At 48.0% G+C, this 19265-nt stretch overlaps 1 protein-coding gene across 1 annotated transcript in view; it reads right to left on the reverse strand.

Moving 5' to 3' along the window:
• The window catches only part of TRRAP (transformation/transcription domain associated protein), a 140703-nt gene that overhangs the window by 46966 nt on the left and 74472 nt on the right, over window positions 1-19265 (reverse strand). The window contains exons 32-46 of the mRNA XM_025379374.1: window positions 17234-17353; window positions 16883-17002; window positions 15993-16157; window positions 15733-15914; window positions 15315-15513; window positions 14554-14682; window positions 12161-12427; window positions 10232-10438; window positions 9226-9384; window positions 8997-9131; window positions 7420-7530; window positions 5993-6139; window positions 4086-4299; window positions 3160-3285; window positions 786-932 (exon numbers count right to left, since the gene is read on the reverse strand). Of these exons, the coding sequence (XP_025235159.1) occupies window positions 786-932; window positions 3160-3285; window positions 4086-4299; window positions 5993-6139; window positions 7420-7530; window positions 8997-9131; window positions 9226-9384; window positions 10232-10438; window positions 12161-12427; window positions 14554-14682; window positions 15315-15513; window positions 15733-15914; window positions 15993-16157; window positions 16883-17002; window positions 17234-17353 (2428 nt within the window). The remainder of the gene's footprint in view (window positions 1-785; window positions 933-3159; window positions 3286-4085; window positions 4300-5992; window positions 6140-7419; window positions 7531-8996; window positions 9132-9225; window positions 9385-10231; window positions 10439-12160; window positions 12428-14553; window positions 14683-15314; window positions 15514-15732; window positions 15915-15992; window positions 16158-16882; window positions 17003-17233; window positions 17354-19265) is intronic.

Below are 19265 nucleotides of genomic sequence, written 5' to 3' on the forward strand. Positions count from 1 at the left end.
TGAAGCACTCATACGTTCTTATGTGCATCTTGAAAGTGTAGCCCTCTCCGCAGGGAGAGGGATGAGGGAACTGACGGACCAGTGCAGGCGGCCCCGGCCTCTCCACACCCAGCTCTGAAGTCCTAATCATGGCCCCTGTACTCTGAGGTGCACCCAGAAGCCAGGCCCACCACAGCCCCTGCCAGGCAGCCCCATACCTCCACATAGCATCCAGATTCCAGGAGCCCACTGCTCAGCTCTGGAACCTGTGACTTAACTCTTCAGAAACAGCAACTCTGATTAAGCAATCTCTGTTTCATAGTAAGCACTGGTAACTCTCAGTGGTGAATGCAGCATATAAAAGGCCAACTATTTTTAAATTTCTGCGTTCTTACATTCGCAGATTTTAAAACTACGTAGGGGTGTGTGTGTGCGCGTGCGTGCGGGTGAGAGAGAGCGAGAGAGTCTCAATCTTTTGCACTGACTGAGTGCAGTGGCTATTCACAGGCATGATCACAGCTCACAGCAGCCTCTAACTCTGGGCCTCAAGCAATCCTCTTGCCTCAGCCCGCTGAGGAGCTGGGACCACATGTGTGCCACCACACCCAGCTTAATAACAGTCAATTTTTAACAATGAGTTGTTTTTTAAACTCCTACACTGAAGAGCAAATGGTAACGAATTACAACCAAACAACAGGACTTGGTGAACGCACATTCCCTTTAGAGTTCAGTCCTAGCCTGCACAACAGAGTCTGTTCTCTGTTCATCAGAGTCTGAGGAAAGGCCCCCAGTGGCCAGCACATCACCTGAGGTGGCTTCGGTGCTTCCCGACGCTGCCTGAGGGTTTAAATGCTCCCGGACCATTTTCTGCAGGGAGCGCATAAAGACGGAGATCAGCCGGTCTATGTAGCTGGGGTTGTTGCTGCAGGCAGACTTGAGGATCATAAGGGTCCCTAAAATGTAGAAATTGCCAGGTGTTTTACAGAACAGTAACCACCACGAAAAATGGAGTGAAAGCAACGCATTATTTAAAACAACGTATTCTAACAAAGGCATAGTTAATCCCAGTGTCAACACTGTGAGCTTTTACATGGCTCATGCTACATTCTGAATGAAACATTGTATTTTCACTCCTAATTCTCAACTAGTTCAAATCACCATGAATGAGAAATGATTTTTGTGCTTCAGCAGAAACAACATTCTTACCTTGAGTTCTGGATTTTATTTTTGGGTTTTGGCAAATTACCCTAAGTTTTTAGTCCTATAATAGGTTTGGGAAAAATAAGAAAAAGAGGAAGAAAACCTTTTTCAAAAAATCCAGCCATCTAGAGGACATGTCAACTATCTTCGAATTCAATTTGCACTTCATTCTGAAAAACGGCCTAAGATCAATAAAAATCAGCAAAGCCAATACTAGAACAGAAACACCGAGTGTATGGAAGAATTATCTTTCATAATCGGCATTGTGACAATCACCTTGATTTTGACCTATGCATTAAACTTTTTTTTTTTGATGTCAAGTCTCGCTCTGTGGCCCAGGCTGGAGTGCAGTAATCTCGGCTCACTGCAACTTCCGCCTCCGGGGTTCAAGCACTTCTCCTGCCTCAGCCTCCCGAGTAGGTGGGATTACAGGCGCCTGCCACCATGCCCGGCTAATTTTTGTATTTTTAGTAGAGACGGGGTTTCGCCATGTTGGCCAGGCTGGTCTCAAACTCCTGAGCTCAAGTAATCCGCCTGCCTCAGCCTCCCAAAGTGCTGGGATTAATAGGCGTGAGCTACTGCACCCGGCCCTACTCATTAAACTTTAAATCTGTATTCATGGATCAACCAAAGAGTGTTTGCCAGTTACGAGGTGATTTCAGGCTAGCTTTGTTAAAAGACCAATTCTTAACCAGAGCAGTCAACATACGACCAGCCCGGTTGTAACCCAGGCAACCCATGACAGTTGATGACAGTGATGGAAACGGGGTATACCCTGTGGTTCCCGAGTGCCGTGCTTTCCTCTATGGAGCAGATGGCGGAGACTACACCCCAGACCCAGCACGGTGACGACGGTGTGGTCAACTCCCCAGGCCCACCTTACCCTGAGGCTACCCCTGGCCTTTGATACCCCACAGAGGAGGGAGGGAGGCAGGGCCCATGAGGTCAGCCCTTCTCAACGAGAGTCCTCCAGAGAATGAGCAGCGGAAGAAGATATTTGTGCTGCCCTGGGATGGAAGCTGGGATCTTCAGCAGGGTGACCCTACTTAGAAAAAGACCCAGAAGCACTCCTCACTCTCCGCACCTGGCTGCTGTCTGAAGAGAGAGAGCAAGCTAAGAGAGCAAGGGACACCATTTTAACCAAATTCCCTTAGCTTCTGGCAAGTCTGGAGCAAGGAACTCATCCAAATACATTCAGTTGGCAAATGCAGACTAGCGTTTGCCTAACAAGGGCTATCTATATAGGTATTTGTACACATGTGTATAGAACACGATCATCACTCTAAAATACTGGAACTGACTGCTATTGGGAAGAGAGCCTGACAGGTGACTTCTACTTAGTATTCCTTCATTTGTATTTTCAAAATTTCACCCAATGAGTATGTAATTAAAGGAGAAAATAAATTTTGAGGCACTAACCCGAAGTCTAGGATCAAAGACATGTGTCTGCCACAAAGCTGAGGGCACATCTATAAATCTGACTCCTGCGCACCTGGGGCCAGAGTGACCCAGCTGCCCTGATCACCTAAGGAGGGAGGCAGTTTCTGTCTCACCTGGGCCAGCCAGAGCCTAAGCAATGAGATGGGACAAGTTCTCATCTTGTGAGTGGTTGACTCACAGGCGGGCTGGTGGTGAAAGGCAGAGTCCACACATTCTCATGTAGCTCTTGCGGTGCCTGTTTAGTGTGACACTGGGGTGACACCAGGGTGGCAAGTCACACACACCCTGGCAACATCCCTCACACCAAAGCCTGTGCTGGAGGCTGAGGAGGGAGCGTAGAGCAAGCATCGGCGAAGGGGGGTGGTCTACAGGAGACGGCAGCCTTGAGGGCCCCAGGCAACAGACACCTGAACAATGCAGCGGCTCAAAGCTCTGCCCAACAACCAGAGCCCCTTCCCAAAAGGGAAGCACATCCAGTGTGCAGGGACAGATAGATGCCAAACTGAGCCACCACGAACACCAGGACAGACGCACACTCACCAAAGAGCTGGGAGGGATTGGCGTTGGTGGCCTTCTCGTAGTTGGTGAGCCCTTCATAGATGACCTTTCCAACAGCTGCGTAGAGGCACTCCAGCTCTTCATACTTGGAGGCCACACTGGAAGTACCTACGGGGCGGGGACCCAGGCACTGTGGTTAGGGCTCGTGGGCCCACCAGTGCTGATGCCAGGGACTGAATGCTGGCTGCTTGGGTATCAGGAGGGATTGGCACAGGCACTTCTCTCCCTGCAGGAGGGTATGGGCCTCACCTCTAGGCTGGTTCCCATTCTACACAGCTATGTTAGAAAAACCTAACAGAATCTCCTTGAAATATACTTATTTATAACATGCTAAAATTTGATCCTGCCAAATGTTCAACATTTGAATACTTTAATATTTTAAATTGACTTCTCTTTAGTAGCTTAAAAAAATAATGTTCAACTGATGAAGAACTGAATTTCCAAAGCAGACAAAATTCAATGACAGCTGCCATTCTATGTTTTTTTTTGAGACAGAGTTTTGCTCTTGTTGACCAGGCTGGATTGCAATGGCGTGATCTTGGCCCACCGCAACCTCCACCTCCTGGGTTCAAGCGATTCTCCTGCCTCAGCCTCCTGAGTAACTGGGATTACAGGTGTGCACCACCATACCCGGCTAAATTTGTATTTTTAGTAGAGACAGGGCTTCTCCACATCGATCAGGCTGGTCTCGAACTCCTGACCTCAGGTGATCCGCCCAACTTGGCCTCCCAAAATGCTGGGATTACAGGTGTTAGCCACCACGCCCGGCCCATTCTATGTCTCCACGTCAAGTAGAAAGGAAAGCAAAAACAAAGCGCTCGACACAGTAACTGGAGGATGAGTGCTCTCACAGCAAGCATGCCCACTGACCACTCTGAAAGAAAAGCACCGGTGGGAAGGCCACATACTCGGCTCCGTTGGGAAAATGCTCATGAGGCGTGAGAGAAGGCTGTGGACGGCTCGCAACACCTTGGTGTTTCCACAGGTCATGCAGGCGGCGATTCCACGCTGCAGGGGTTTAAAGCTACTGAGGATGGCTGGGGACTGCAGGACAGTTAGCAGGAAGCTCAGCACTTCTAGTCCCGTGCAGATATTCCCATAGTTCACTTGGTTTGGCTGCTCCTGGAATGGAGAACACAGGCCACTCACAGAGGAAACGAACACTCAACGACAACAAATTCTAGAAACAAGATCTGGCGAAATCTAGCACTGGATTAATTATTTGGAGACTAAGTAAAAAAACCACTAGAGAATGACAACCGGATTTTACAAGTATGATTACTTTATAAAATCACTTTAAATATGTACTCAAACTCTTTTAAAAAGACTCATTAAAATATTAATATTTGATAATAAACAATATTAACATCTTGAAATTGATAAAATTCTAAAAAAGTTCCTGCAATGAATTTTGCTTTTCTCTTCCCATTTTCTTAAGATATAAAAATACAAATATCCTTCCAGGCTGGGCTCAGTGGCTCAAGCCTGTAATCCCAGCAGTTTGGGAGGCTGAAGTGGATGGATCACTTGAGGCCAGCCTGGTCAACATGGCAAAACCCTGTCTCTACTAAAAACACACACACACACACACACACACACACAAAAGCCAGGCATGGTGGCACATGCCTGTAGTCTCAGCTACTTAGGAGGCTGAGGCATGAGAATCGCTTGAGACCAGGAGGAGGAGGTTGCAGTGAACCGAGATTGTGCCACTGCTCTCTAGCCTGGTCGACAGAGTGAGACTGTCTCAAAAAAATGAAACAAAAACAAAAAACAAACATCTTTCCAAAGAGAAGCATCTTTCAAACTACGTATCATGGAATCAACTAACAGATGATGGCAGCACTAAAAACTAATAAAAACAAACCAAAGAAACGGGATAAAATAGAAGACACAGTTCATGGTAGAAGCAACATGGTCTCCGTAGTCCAGAATAACAAGTGCTTGCAATAGGTTTTATAACCTCAGTAGTAAAGGTTTCCAAATCCTATCAAGAGCTAGAAAAACAAATCTGGATAACGCAAGAAAATAGCTTTTGTTGCCACCAGAAAAGTACAGGATCAAGGTTTTTATAAGCCAAAAAACAGCCACCAAAATAAAATAGTTAGCATTTTGGGACTAGCTCCTAATAACAAATTATAGCTCTATCATTAAAATCTGTTTTAAAAATCCAAAGCTCATCCTAAAGGTTGTTGCAATAGTCAGCTGAAAATGCTTATCCCAAGCCAAATGGTAGGTAAGTTTTCGGAACGAGTCCACAAAATGCAAGACAACTGTATTAAGGTTAAACACTCCTACGTGTAGTTGGGGCCAGCATGAGAGCTCAAGTTCCGAAGCCATAGTCTTTCTTTCTTTTTTTTTTTTTTTTTAAGAGACCAGGTCTTGCTTGCTCTGTCTCCCAAGCTGTATTGCAGTGACACCAATCACAGCTCACTGCAGCCTCAACCTCCCAGCTTCAGCCAACCCTCCTGCTTTAGCCTCTTCTGAGTAGCTGGGACTACAAGCTCACACCATCATGCCCAGCTAATTTTCTCTCTTCTCTTTTGTAGAGTTAGGATCTCACTATGCTGCTCAGACTGGTCTCGAACTTCTCAAGCCTCAAGAGCAAAGCCATCATCTATTAGTCAAACTCTCTCCCTGGTATCAGCAGGGGAGGGCAACAAGGGAGAGACCATGACTGGCAAAAGGGACAGGAGATTTGGGGCTTAGGGGTCAGGCTCAGAGTGATCCACAAACGTCCAGTCCCTGCCCAGGTGACAGTATCCGCTAGTGGCCTTGGTGGCCCTGCCCTGGCCCTTCACACACTAGAACTCACCACAGTCATCAGCAGCTTGTCGAACCACTGCAGCTTGAGTTCAGACTTGGGCCACATGTCTGGCCGCAACGCGGTCTTCAGAAGGTTCACACACCGGCGAGAGAGCACCTCCCCAGGGGACCCCGCCGTGTTGGTGTTGTCATTAACCTAGGAATTCATCCTAGTTACAGCTGGCATTTCACTGCATCCGAGTTTACAGTCATTCCAGTGACAGCATGTTTCAACTGTGCCCGGGCCCTTGCACCTGGCTGTCTCAGATCTTCACTTCATAGCCACCCCTTTTCCGTCTGACCTCCACACAGTTGGACACCTTCCCCAACCAGCCTGACTCGTGACCCCTCACGGCTCCCTCCTCTGCAGCGCATCTGTGGTGGCCTGCAATGGCTTGTGGGCCCTGCTGGCTCCCCATAGGACCTCCCTGCACATTGCAGGGAGGCAAGGAATTATCTATTGGTTAGGTACTTAGCAGATCCTTTTCAGTACTTGGAGATTCTCAACAGAACTGTAAGATATACTATTTTGTTTAACAGGAATAAGAACTTAAAATTTAGGAAAATTTCATTTACAATGGTTTTTCGAAATATAAAGTTTCAGAAATGAATTTCCAAAAATTCTATGAAGATACAGATTGATATGAATGATAAATAAACCCAAGTTATTAAAGCACTGAAACTGCTAAATGTCCATTCTTTCTGTAGGTTGGATCATCTCATCCTTTACTGAATTGTGTACCATTCCCATCTTAAGGATACAAAAAGAACACCTGGAAGTTAAACGATCAGCCGAGATCACGGTCTACCATATTCCACCAATGCTAACATGCCGTCAATTAGAAGGCACAGCATTATTTTATTACCACTGAAAGAGTGAAAGGCTTTTTAAAAAAATCATATCAGGCTGGGCACGGTGGCTCATGCCCGCAATCCCAGCACTTTGGGAGGCCAAGGTGGGCGGATCACTTGAGGTCAGGAGTTCGAGACCAGCCTGGCCAACGTGGTGAAACCCCATCTCTACCAAAAATACAAAAATTAGCTGGGCGTGGTGGCGGGTGCCTATAATCCCAGCAACTCAGGAGGCTGAGGGACGAGAATCGCTTGAACCTGAGTCGAAGTTGCAGTGAGCCAAGATCGCACCACTGCACTCCAGCCTGGGCAACAAAGCGAGACTCCAATTCAAAAAAAAAAAAAAAAAAAAAAAAAAATATATATATATATATATATATAAAAATTATAAGACATAGGTAGATTTAGGAAACGTTAACCTGCCACAAAATCAAGTGCATGTGGTATGAAAATGACAGAACCAGCTCGCAGACCTTGGTTTGTCTGTATCTTTTTTGACGAAACGGTCACAGATAACCTCCTGGGGTATTAGTCAGTAGCCTCCAGTCTGCAGAGGCCCTAACACAAGGCACTCGGATCCCATACCTGACAGGCCACGCGGATGAGGAAGTTCACCACAGTGTCTGTGTGCTGCTTGTCAATGGGCTTGGCGAGGAGAGAGTCCGCTCCAGGTAGTGACTGGCTCCTCCCAAATACCTGGAAAAGGACCTCCTTTCAGGCAGGAAGATAATCGCAACATGAATTTCCAACCCAGGCTTGACTTTTCACCCAGCTAATGGGTATGCGATACCTCCCAGGGACAGACGCAGATCTGGACGCTCGGGATACCAAAGACAGATGTGGTCTCTGCCCTGGTGAAGATGACACAGCCAGCAGGAGGGCAGATGGCTAGTCAACAGAGCAGCCATGCAAAATAGTGGCTCATGTGATGGGGAACAAAAGTGCCAAGGCCCAGGAAAACATCAAGGGAGGTCTTTAGGTTGAGAAAAAGGCGGCCATGAGAAAAAAGAAGAGAGTCGGCTCCCAGTGGAGAGAAAAGGCCAGGGTACGCATCCTGAGTAAGCACAGGGCCAGAACCAGGGGTGCGTTTAGAGCACAGGGATAGCCCGCGTGGCCGAGCACCGAGATGGTGCTGGGGGCCAAGAGCCATCGGCAGGGCCTGGTCACCCAGGCCTGGAGTGCCAAGGTCAAGGGGAGGGCTTGAGCAGGGGGAACGGCAATCTGACTTGTTTCAACTTTTTATTTCCAAAGGATTGTAAGATCCACAAGAGATTTTTACAAAAACACTACGGAGGTCTCATGTACCCTTCACCCAGCTTCCCGATTCAAGTTGCGAAAGGAAACTTTTGTAGAAGTCTGACTGCTTTGTGAAAAATCAAGAGGGAATAAAAGTGGAGGTGGAGAGAGGAACAGGGAAAGAAAGAAGAACAGGGAGGCAGTTGAGCAGCTCCCATCTGTCACCCTGCGAGGGGTGACAGAGGCTGGGACCACGGTGTGGAGGCAGGGATGGGTTATTTGCGGCAGTCAGTGAGACTTGCTCCGGACCGGATGTGTGGAGAGAGGCCAATGGACAAAGTGCAGACAGTGCCAGGTTTCTAACAGGAGCCGAGGGCAGATGTGGGTGCCACACAAGATGTGGGATGGTGAGGGTGGGAGAAGAGCTCAGCCTCAGGCCTACGAAGCCGGAAGTGGGGCAGCCAGGCCTGTGTCCACAAGCCAGCAGGTCCATGACACCAGCTGAGGTCAGACTCAGGGCTCCTAGGGCCACCATTCCACAAGGGGCAATACCCAGGACCCTCTTGGTGGCTGCCTCGTGAAATAGAACACATGTCCTTTTCAGAAACTGATCTCAGCACAGGCACATGTTCTTAATCAACTCCTTACTTCAAAGAGTTTCTCTAGATGCCTTTCTGCAAGTAATCAACCATCATCGACAGAACTTTAATGGTAAGAACTGAACGCAGAGGCAAGCATGTCTGGTAACCTGGGAACCCCTGGCATGAGTGACATGTCCTGGAGTTTCAATCTGGTAAGCGTAGCTGTTCCCAGCTGCCTCTCCTAAATGCAGCTGGGCACCGAGCTCACATTCTAAATGTAGGGAATAAATGAACCAACTCCCAGCAGACTGCGCAGCACCCATACAGAGGCACACGTGATCTTACTGCACTGATAGCTCCGGTGGCCGTTCTAAAGCGTTTCACTTCCTGGGCAGAATCCACGGACAGGCCTCTCTTAATGGAGGATGAGACAGAATTGACTCCTTCTCCACTGGAATTTGGGTCCATATCTGAATCCGGCTTAAAAACACACAGGCGCTTGGCTTTACTGATTGATTTCTAGGGAGAAGTCGAAGGAAGACGATCGGGGCACCCCCAAGGCTGACACCCCTACCTGCTGGTCCTTGATCCTCTGCAGCTCCCACTTGATGACAACTTCAGACAGGTCCACGGCCAGCCGCCTCTGCTCGATGGTGACACTGGGCGTGAAGCCCAGCCTCTGCATGGCGCTCACCATGTGCTGCACCAAGTGGTGCCGTACCGGGTAGTACACCTGCGGGCGCAGGGCCAGCATCATGCCGGGAACATGGGACCTTGGTCCCAGAGCGCATGCACGTGTGTGCACGTGCACACACACACCCCCGTGACGTGCCTCTCAGCCCTAACATACACACACAACCCAACCTGATGCTCAAGAATTCGGAATCCTAACCTTACCGAGGAAATTCTCACTGCCTTACGTATGTGTGTTTATCACCCTCCCCCGCCCCAACCACATCTCATTACAATAGTATCCTTCAGTCTTGAAAAATCAAATTCTCTTCAGACAGGAAGCTGAGTCTAATCACATGTATCAAACTTCAGACTTGACAGTGTAAAAGTTTAAGACATACCAAAAAGCAAAGTTCCTCTAAGAGGTGGCTATAAAAGAATTTGCTTTCAACTCAATCCTTTCTCTTCTACCCCAAATCTACAAGAAACATTTACATATAAATAAATCCCACAAAAGGGGTGATTTGGTCATAGAGAAGGAGGTGCCAGCAGCATGAGTAACTTTCCAAGTCAGGTGACGGAAATCTGGAGTCAATGAGGACTATCTCCCACCTTAAGGTGCAAACTCAGCAGCATACAAGGGTTAACTAAGCACAGTATTTATGACAGAAATGTAGCCTTAGATGCAAAGATGCACACACCTGTGACATATTCTCTATATTACAGCAATTTCCATGCTGATAAAGCCATACACACATACACAAACTAATCACATAAACTAATCAATGAACCAGAAGTAGCCTTACTAAAAGATGAACCACCTGATTATTGCAGAACAAGACAAGGTGAAGGTTCAGAGCGAATGCCTGAAGATGCATGCCCCGCAGCCCACTGTCCCTCCTACACACCTTGAAGTGTTGCACTATCAGGTGCAGAATGTGGACCAGCTGTGGGACGGTGTGCCCCTCCTCTACGATGATCTTCCGGGTCCAGTGGGTCAGCATCTGGTGCCCGTCCTCCATCCTGGCTGGCACCGCCGGGGTCAGAATGGCCATCGCCTGTCTGACGATCGCTCGAGCTTCCATTGCGTGAGCCTTGAGGAGACTATGAAAAACCTAAAACAGGGAAGAGACGCTTATGGAGGATGAGAAGGCAGGCTTTAAAAAACAAGAAGACAAACAATCCCTTGGTATCGAGACATGATACTTTTCCAAAACAATTTTCTAAAAATTTCTTAGGAGTTTCTTATTAGGAAACAATTTAGTTGCTTTCTGTTTCGTTAAGACCAGAATACATTTCGTTAATACCAATGAATACATTCATTCTAGTATTTAAAATGCACCTACTATGCGCCCGTGCTGAACTAGGCCAGGGTATGCAGACAGATAAGACCAAGTCCCTGCAGGGATCCCACGTCCCACCTAACCAGCAGCGAGTTAGGGAGGTACACGGCTCATCTCCCTCTGGCTGCGGGATGGGAAATAAAGTAAACAGGGCCAAAAGGAGAGGCGCTGAGAAGCAGCAGCTGTAGTCACTCAAGTTTGAGAGGTGAGGCCCTGATGTGAGGTCATGGGAAAGCAGAGAAGACCAGTCCTGAGGGTGGAGGCGACAGGGTGGGTGTTAGAAGTTGCAGAACCTGCTGGTGCCTGGGCACTGGGGAAGAGCAGAGAAGGTCACAGAGTTCTTGAGTGTTTGCCTCTGAGACAACTGGAGGAGGGCAGTGCAGCCCTGAGGCTGGAGTTATAGCTCAAGGGCTCATGGGAGGGGATGTGAGAGGCCACTGGCTTGATGGGGGTACAGAGTTCAACAGAGGTTCACAAGAGAAAGATGTCAGGGGAAAGCCATCAAAGATGGTCTCACGGAAGAAAAGAACTATCAGTGATCAAATGCTGCAAGCTCGAGTGGAGTATTACATTTAATTCTCACACAGAGACATTAACCTGCCAAAGGGCACACACCGCGTGAGCGGAAGAAACAACACTCAAACCCGGGGTGCCCGACCTCAGAGTCCAGACCACCGAGGGACTCCAGGAAGAGGTGCTCAACACGAGCTGCACGGCAGCAAGCTCATGAGATACGGATCCAAAGGTACCTATTGTCTCTGGCTAAGAGAAGTGGGCTAGAGCCCCTGAATATTATAACATCTGCCATGGAATGTCAGAGTCAGAAGCTAAAATGCAACGGACAGAGAAGCTTGAGATGGAAAGGGTGGCCTTTCCTTTTAAAAGCAAAGTTGTCGAGGAATGAGAGAGCAGAGCAGGAATGGGGGAGGAAGGGAGAGCGTGGACAGTCACGGGAGGGAGGAACGAGAGAGCAGAGCAGAACGGCGGAGGAAGGGAGAGCGTGGACAGTCATGGAAGGGAGGAACGAGAGGGCAGAGCAGGAATGGGGGAGGAAGAGAAAGTGTGGACAGTCACGGGAGGGCTCACAGTGTGGGGTGTTTTCCCCACAAATGGTAAAGCACACATAACACGGAATGTACCATCTTACCTAGTTTTGGGTGCACAGCCCAGTGGCGCTTGGCACCTTCACACTGTGTGCAGCCACGAGCCCCACCATCTCCGGAACATTTGCATCTTCCTAGGCTGAAACTCTGCACCATTCAATACTCGCTCCCCACCCCCTCTCCCTGCCCCCCGCAATCTCTATTCTACTTTGTCTCTCTGAATTCGAGTGCCCTAGGGTCTTCTAAGTGGAATCACAGAGTGTCTATGTTTTCATGGTTTTCATCGGTATTGGGAAAAGACAACAGGAGAGGCTGAGACTGCGCCAGGGAGCCAAGTCACCACGTGGGATTCACGTGGATGTCGGTGGACAGGAGGGGGCTTGCAAAATACCTGCAGGACGATCTTCTTGTGGATGGCAAATTTGGCGATAATGTGCGCCAGGAGCAAGTGTCCGCTGTACTTGCAGGCTGGGTCCACGCAGGCCTTGGAGAGCAGGCAGGGCCAGGCAAAGGTCATGAGGCGGCGCAGCTTGCTGTTGCGGTTCTTGTTGTTGTCGTGGATGTGGTGGGGGGCGTGCTCCACCAGCAGCGTGGCGTACTGCAGCAGGTAGATCCGCAGCGAGTCCAGCATGTCTGCCTGCTTCTCGGGGTCCAGGACCTGTGCAGGGACAGCGGGAAGGACTCATTTCCAGTTGTGAACTGGGTTACTGACTGAGGGTCACACAGCAGGTTTAACCCTTAAAAATACACACACACACACACACACACAGAGTATGTAACGTGAAGTTTTACAATGAGGATATCAATAACATCCTATCCATTTTCCTTCATATATATGTGAAAGGAGAAAAAAGCCTCAGGACCCCAGTTGGCTCTGCCCAATGGAAAAAATTAAGCTGAAAGCTGAGTCATGCAAGAAACTGGCTCCTTTTGATCCTAAGCAGAGCTACAGATGAAAGGTTAATGATCTCCACAGGTAACGACCTCGTGTTCACCTTATCTTATATAAAGTGCTGACTTACTGAGCGTGAGATGAACACAGAACTGACTCTTCCCCCACCTGCTCCCCTTCTTTGGCAATGTGTGGATGACCACACCCTCCCCCTTTCCCCTTCAGCCGACTTTCCCCCTTCAAACACTGAAGCCCTCAAAGCCATTTTTAGAGAAAGGCACAAATGTCTCTCCCGGACACATCCTGAACTTTGGCAAAATAAATTTCTAAACTGACTGAGATCCATCTCAGGTACTTTTTGGTTTACATATGGATTAGAAATCCACCAAATTCATTTCAACATTTAAATAGGGTAGGCTTAAGAGTCAGGATGCAGGGGCTGGAGGAGGGTGAGGTGGAAAAGAAGACTTCTTTGATTCAAGGTGATTTAGGACTGAGTTTCTTAATTTCCAAATAGTTGAGATTTTTTTTCCCGGCCAACTTTTGTCTACTCCTTATTTTTCTGCATGATGATCAGAAAATGTGACCTGGAAAAATGTCTACTTTCAAAAAATTGTTGCAGTTTTGAAAGCATCTGACAGATTTTTTAAGTGTTTCACGGACATAAGAAAAAAAATGTATCTTGTGTGAGGAATATTCTACACGTCTCTATTAAATCAAGTATAATGGCAGCATCATTCAGTTCAACTAAGTATCCTAACCACTGTCTATCTACCAGGTCTTAATAATTCTGAAAAACGGACAGACTGAAGTCTTCCATTATAATCATGTTTTTATCAAGGTCCCTTTTAGCCCCAAGGTCCTCTCTTCCCTAGATGTACTGCTTCTTGGCAGGCCCACACCTGCATCTGTAGCCTCCAGCCTGCCAGCTCCTTTTCTCCTCATCCTGACGTTCAAAATCCCTGTAGCAGCAGCATCTGACCCAGGAGACATAGCCTGGAGAAGGTAACAAAGGGGAAGGGGTCCCGTCTGGACTCCATCTCCCTACACTTGCCCAGAATAAGGCAAATATCACTACGGAGACCAAGAATAAACGTTTGGGCTCACTCTGATCCTGGGGATCAGATGTCAACACTGCAGGAAGGAGGCCCGTCTGAAAGGACAAAGACTATGTAAGCTCCAGGAATCTGCCAATGGAAACAACAGTCCCCTCTGCCTTGATCCCAGGACAAAATGGCTAAAACCAGCAATCTGTATTTCTGATGAGGAACGTCAACACGCAGCATTCCAACAAACACTCTATGTGAGAATCTCAGGGCAAACACAGCCTCTAACAGTGAAGATCAATACAGTAAGCCTTGGGGAAATAACACAATGCAGGCATTTAATTCCAAAAACCCTCTCTAACACAAACTGTAAAGCGCAGAGATGTTAAAACCGAGCTCAGTTCAGACTGGACTACAGCCACCACAGGGTTTCATTCACTGGACAAGGAGGAGTCACAGCAGCTACTGCAGGCAGTCTCATATGCTCACTGGCTGTTAGGAGAGTCTTTTGCAAAACTGAAGATGAAAACAGAACACAGAAACTCTGCTGACCAGCCAGGGGTTTTCACAAAATAACTGCTATACGAATTTTCATTGAAATCTATTCCATTTCTGATTAGAATCTATTAATGTGGGAAAGTTAATTCATTCCAAAGTAAGGCTGCCTTCAAAAACTCACTAATAAGAATGGTAATGTGATGGTTTGCTATAAACTAACACAATCGCGAAAAATGAACGTGTTGGGGGAACAAACTTATTTCAATGAAACCGTCTTAACACACACACACACAGACATTCATCCACATGCCAGGTTACTTCTCATGCCCATGCGCATAGTGATACCACCTTGGTAATAAACACACTGGTGATGCTTTCTGGGTTATCTCCTTCTGGATTGGGAGGTCCCAATAGCTGCTCTCCTTCCCCCTTCTCAAAGCTGTACAAGAAAGCAGGATTCAATATATGCTGTAGAATCTACAAAAAACAAACAAAAAAGAAAGTTTAAATAAAGAAGGAGAAAAACAAAGCCACGCTGCTTGTTTCTTGAGTAAGATGGGAAGAACAGCCAGTCTCGGCCATACCACACCATCACGTTGGAACTCAACCCAGGGTGAGACTACCAACCTTGACTTGTACACAAAGAACAACTAGAAAGGTAGGTTAAAAACTTGTGGAAAAGAGATGTCAGCCTGGTTTATTCTTTTCACGTCACACAAGCCATTTTCTAAAAACAAGGCAATTAACGAACCACCATTCACCGCTGGGTCACCGCTGCATGAACCTGACGTTCCTCAGCAATGGCACTTTCTCACCTACAGCCCGGCCCACTAATTGTTATTTTTTTCTTGACACAGAGTCTCATTGTGTCACCCACGCTGGGATGCAATGGTGTGATTATAGCTCAGTGCAGCCTCCAACTCCTGAGCTTAAGCAATCCTCCCACCGTGGCCTCCTGAGTACCTGGGATTACAGGCACGTGCCACAGCACCTGGCTCACTCTACTATTTATTCAAGGGAGACACAGCGAGAAAAGAAAAGGGCCTGAGGTTCCCTAGAAAACCAGATTAAATACCCGTAGCCTTCTACAGCATCAGAGTGGGACTCACTTTAGCTTTTAATTCATCTCCGAAGTTGGGGTCATTGAAGTCTACAAAGCGAAAAAATAGGGCACGTTTCTGAGTGATGCTATAATTTTTGGGAATCTCTTCCTCCATATACTCTTTTAAGAATGTCATGTTGCAGAGAAAACGACCAGTAAAGGCTCGGAGCAGCTGGAACAGCAATTCTATATCTCCGTAATTCCTTCTGGAGAGTCAAAAGAAGAAGACAGGTTAACTTACAGCAAACTTCATTAACAACTACGCCTCTGACTTGCCTTGAAACAGCTCAGAGACAGCCCATTCTCTACAACCAATCCGACTGCACGTATCCCATGACCACAGCCTTGTATGGACAAGAAGGAGGCTCCGGCTGAACCTGCGGTCCAGAGCCGGTCCCGCGGAGCAGGGCGGAGGAGGCACCCACTTGCAGTAGTTCAGCAGGCAGTAGGCCAGCAGCTTGGGCTCCTTCCAGTTGGTGGCTGCCATGTTCTCCTTGCGGTGCCTCTCTTGGAAAGTCTCACTCACCCACACACGTCTCAACTGGCTCACCAGAGAGTGCTGGCTGGCCAGCCAGGAGTCATCGTTTTTCACTATGATGCTTATGATCTGTCAAAAAAGAGACAATTAGGGAACTGCGTCTCGATTAAACCCCTGGGCATCGGGGGCCGGAGGAAGGGGCGCTACCTTAATGGCCTGGAACTGGAGGTCCAGGCGCATGGTGCTGGTGCTGGGTGAGCCAGGGCGCACGGCCGTCTGGGCACCCCCTGGCAGCAGCAGGGTGATGAACCTGTTGGGGTTGGCAGCCAGCACATCCCGCAGAGGTCTGGCGTCTTTGTGTTTTAAAAAACTCTGAAAGCAAAACAAATAGAAAAGCCGTTTTAAGCTAATCAAACTGATAGAAAGTTAGAGGATGTGAATTTTAAATCTTTCTAAACCTTTGAAAAAATATTTCTAAATCTCTCGAAGAAGGCTTACCAAAAAAGCAACACACTCATGCTTTTTAAAAGATGCTTGTTTTTCTTTTTAAAAAGAGAGTCTTGGGTCTGTGGCCCAGGCTGAAGTGCAGTGGTAAAATCATAGCTCACTGCAGCCTCCAACTCCTGAGCTCAAGCAATCCTCCCACCTCAGGCTCCTGAGTAGCTGGGACTACAGGCATGCGCCACCATGCCCGGCTAATTTTCATATTTTTTGTAAAGACAAGGTCTCACTCTGTTGCCCATGCTGGTCTCAGACTCCTGGGCTCAAGTAAACCACCTGCCTCAGTTTCCCAAAGTGCTGGGATTACAGGTGTGGGCCCTTAAAACGTACTTTTAAACAGTAACCATACTTTACGAGTTTATAATCCCAGCAGAGCATTTATTTGCTACCACCACCAAAGTTCTACAAAGAGTGGTTCCTAGACCTGCGCGTTTCACAGACACAACCAAACAGCAATGATGTTTCCAATAGTCAAATGGATCTAAGAAACAAGCAGCCAGGACACCGAACAGTGAAATAAGAACTGAACATGTCAGAGCACAACAGCTCACACGCATTTGCAGGGACCCCTGACTCTAGCCGCTCACAACTCTCACCATAAACATTCTGCTCCACTGGGGATCGTTCAGGGTGGCTTCCATCATGAACAGCTCCACGGTCTGCGAGGGGTGCCGAGTCAGGAACTTGATTAGGGGCTCTCGAAACGGACTCCCCGCCTGCAAAACATGTGGGAACGCTGCATTTCACACCTTCCTCTCCTCAGAGCTTGAGGCTCTGTCTACCTAACACAGTCCCTTGTTACTGGAAGGCATGAACACCCACAAGCAAATACTGACATAGAATGTCTTTAAGCTGTTCCATCTGTCCATTGAAAATACAATCAAGTGAGGATGCTACAAGCACCAGAGAGTGGCAGAGCGAGAAGCAGCCTTCAGTGTGGCCCTTACCTCGATCAGCATTGCCCGCTCCGTTTTCATGACAACCTCTAGCAAAGGTTTCACCAGCGTCTGAGGAGCCGCCGGGATCAGATGAAAAAGGTTTATAATTGCTGAGCAAATCTTCATTTCCTGATCAAGAAAACCAGAAATTATAAATAGGTCAATTAATTTTGCAAGCGACAGAGATCAACGTCACTACAGACCCTACCATAGTCTAACTATGTTGGCAAGGCTAGGCAGTGAAGCAAAGGGTTCACATGTAAAAGCCACAACTTACCAGCCTTAGGTTCTAACTGTGCTGTGTCCTAAGGAAACTGACTGCCTGTGGCCTTCAGCGTTCCTGTCCATTGTGCAGGGTGTGGAGGGGCCGACTGTGTACACCTGATGTGATCGTGCTGTTTGCTGTCATGCGTGCTGACGAGTGGTAAAGGTGACCTTACTGGGCTGCCATGCTAGTCCCCCCACAGAAGTGGGGACGATTCCGCCTGGGGCCAGAGCAGCGTGAGGATGCCCTACTTCGCCAAGGTATCACGAGGTCCTCTCAATACACTAAGTTTTAAGGGCATAGACATCTTTTGCCTGCAAAACCTAGCAGAGGCCAGCGTGGTGGCTCGTGCCTGTAATCCCAGCACTGGGAGGCTGAGACGGGTGCATCACCTGTGGTCAGGAGTTCAAGACCAGCCTGGCCAACAAGGCAAAACCCTGTCTACTAAAAATACAAAAAGTAGCCGAGTGTGGTGGCGGGCACCTGTAGTCCCAGCTACTCCAGAGGCTGAGGCAGGAGAACTGCTTGAACCTGAGAGGCGGAGACTACAGTGAGCTGAGATCGTGCCACTGCACTCCAGCCTGGGAAACAGAATGAGACCCAGTCTCAAAAAAAAAAAGAAAAAAAAAAAAAGAAAAAAACCACACAAACAAACGAAAAAAACCCTAGCAAAGTTCTTCAAAAAATACTTAAGTATTTACCCTGGAAATTAAATATCAATGTATATAAACAACTGATCCTGGTACTAAGTATTTGTCAACCAGGCCTAAAAATAAAGGTGACGAACTGCTCCACTGAATTAAATCAAAGATGTGTGAAATGCCAAGGGTGCTACACGTTCTACTATCTCACAGCTCGGGGGTGGGCTGCTGTTGCTCCAGCTTTCCCTTCTCACTTTCCAGTTTCGCTCCTGTCATTCAAAGGAATTCTCCACGGCCACAGGGAGGGGCACGTTCCAATGTGCCGCGCTATGCTGTGTGTGCTGCGATCCTCGGGGTAAGATGGGGATGACAGCACGGGTCAGGAAGGGCCTCACTCCCAGCAGCACCCGAGAGACTTTCGGAATTTCTCTTTACACCAAAGGCAAAGCAGGAGATGGGTACGAAATGAGAAAAATGGGCTCAAGGCCAGCTCCATGTCCCCTAAAATTCTCTTCCCCAGAATCTGCAAGACTTAGGACAGAGTAAGTTCCATCCTGAAATTATAATGTTCTAAAATGGTACTTTCACAATCCGCTTTTTCATTTTCAAAGCACTGTCACAGAAACCACTTCTTTGGGTCTTTGCAACACTGCTAGGAAGCAGGAGTGACAGATGCCGTCATCCCCATTTTACACGAGAGAGAAAGCTCGGGGTGTGTGTGCATGTGTGGTGTGTGCACATGTGTGGTGCATGTGTGGTGTGAGCGCAAATGTGTGAGCACACATCTGGTGTGAGTACACTGGTGTGAGTGCATGTGTGGTGTGTGTGGTGTGAGTGCATTGGTGTGTGTGCACATGTGTGTGCATGTGTGGTGTGTGTGCACTGGTGTGTGTGCACGTGTGGTGTGAGTGCACTGTGGTGTGTGCACATGTGTGTGCATGTGTGGTGTGTGTGCGTGCGTGTGTGGTGTGTGTGCATTGGTGCGAGTGCATGTGTTGTGTGTAGGCACTGGTGTGAGTGCATGTATGATGTGTGTGCATTGGTGTGAGTACATGCGTGGTGTGAGTGCACTGGTGTGTGTGCATGTGGTGTGACTGCATGTGTGGTGTGTGCATATGTGTGTGCGCGTGTGGTG

Source organism: Theropithecus gelada, chromosome 3 (assembly GCF_003255815.1).
Source record: "Theropithecus gelada isolate Dixy chromosome 3, Tgel_1.0, whole genome shotgun sequence".
Lineage (NCBI taxonomy): Eukaryota > Metazoa > Chordata > Mammalia > Primates > Cercopithecidae > Theropithecus > Theropithecus gelada.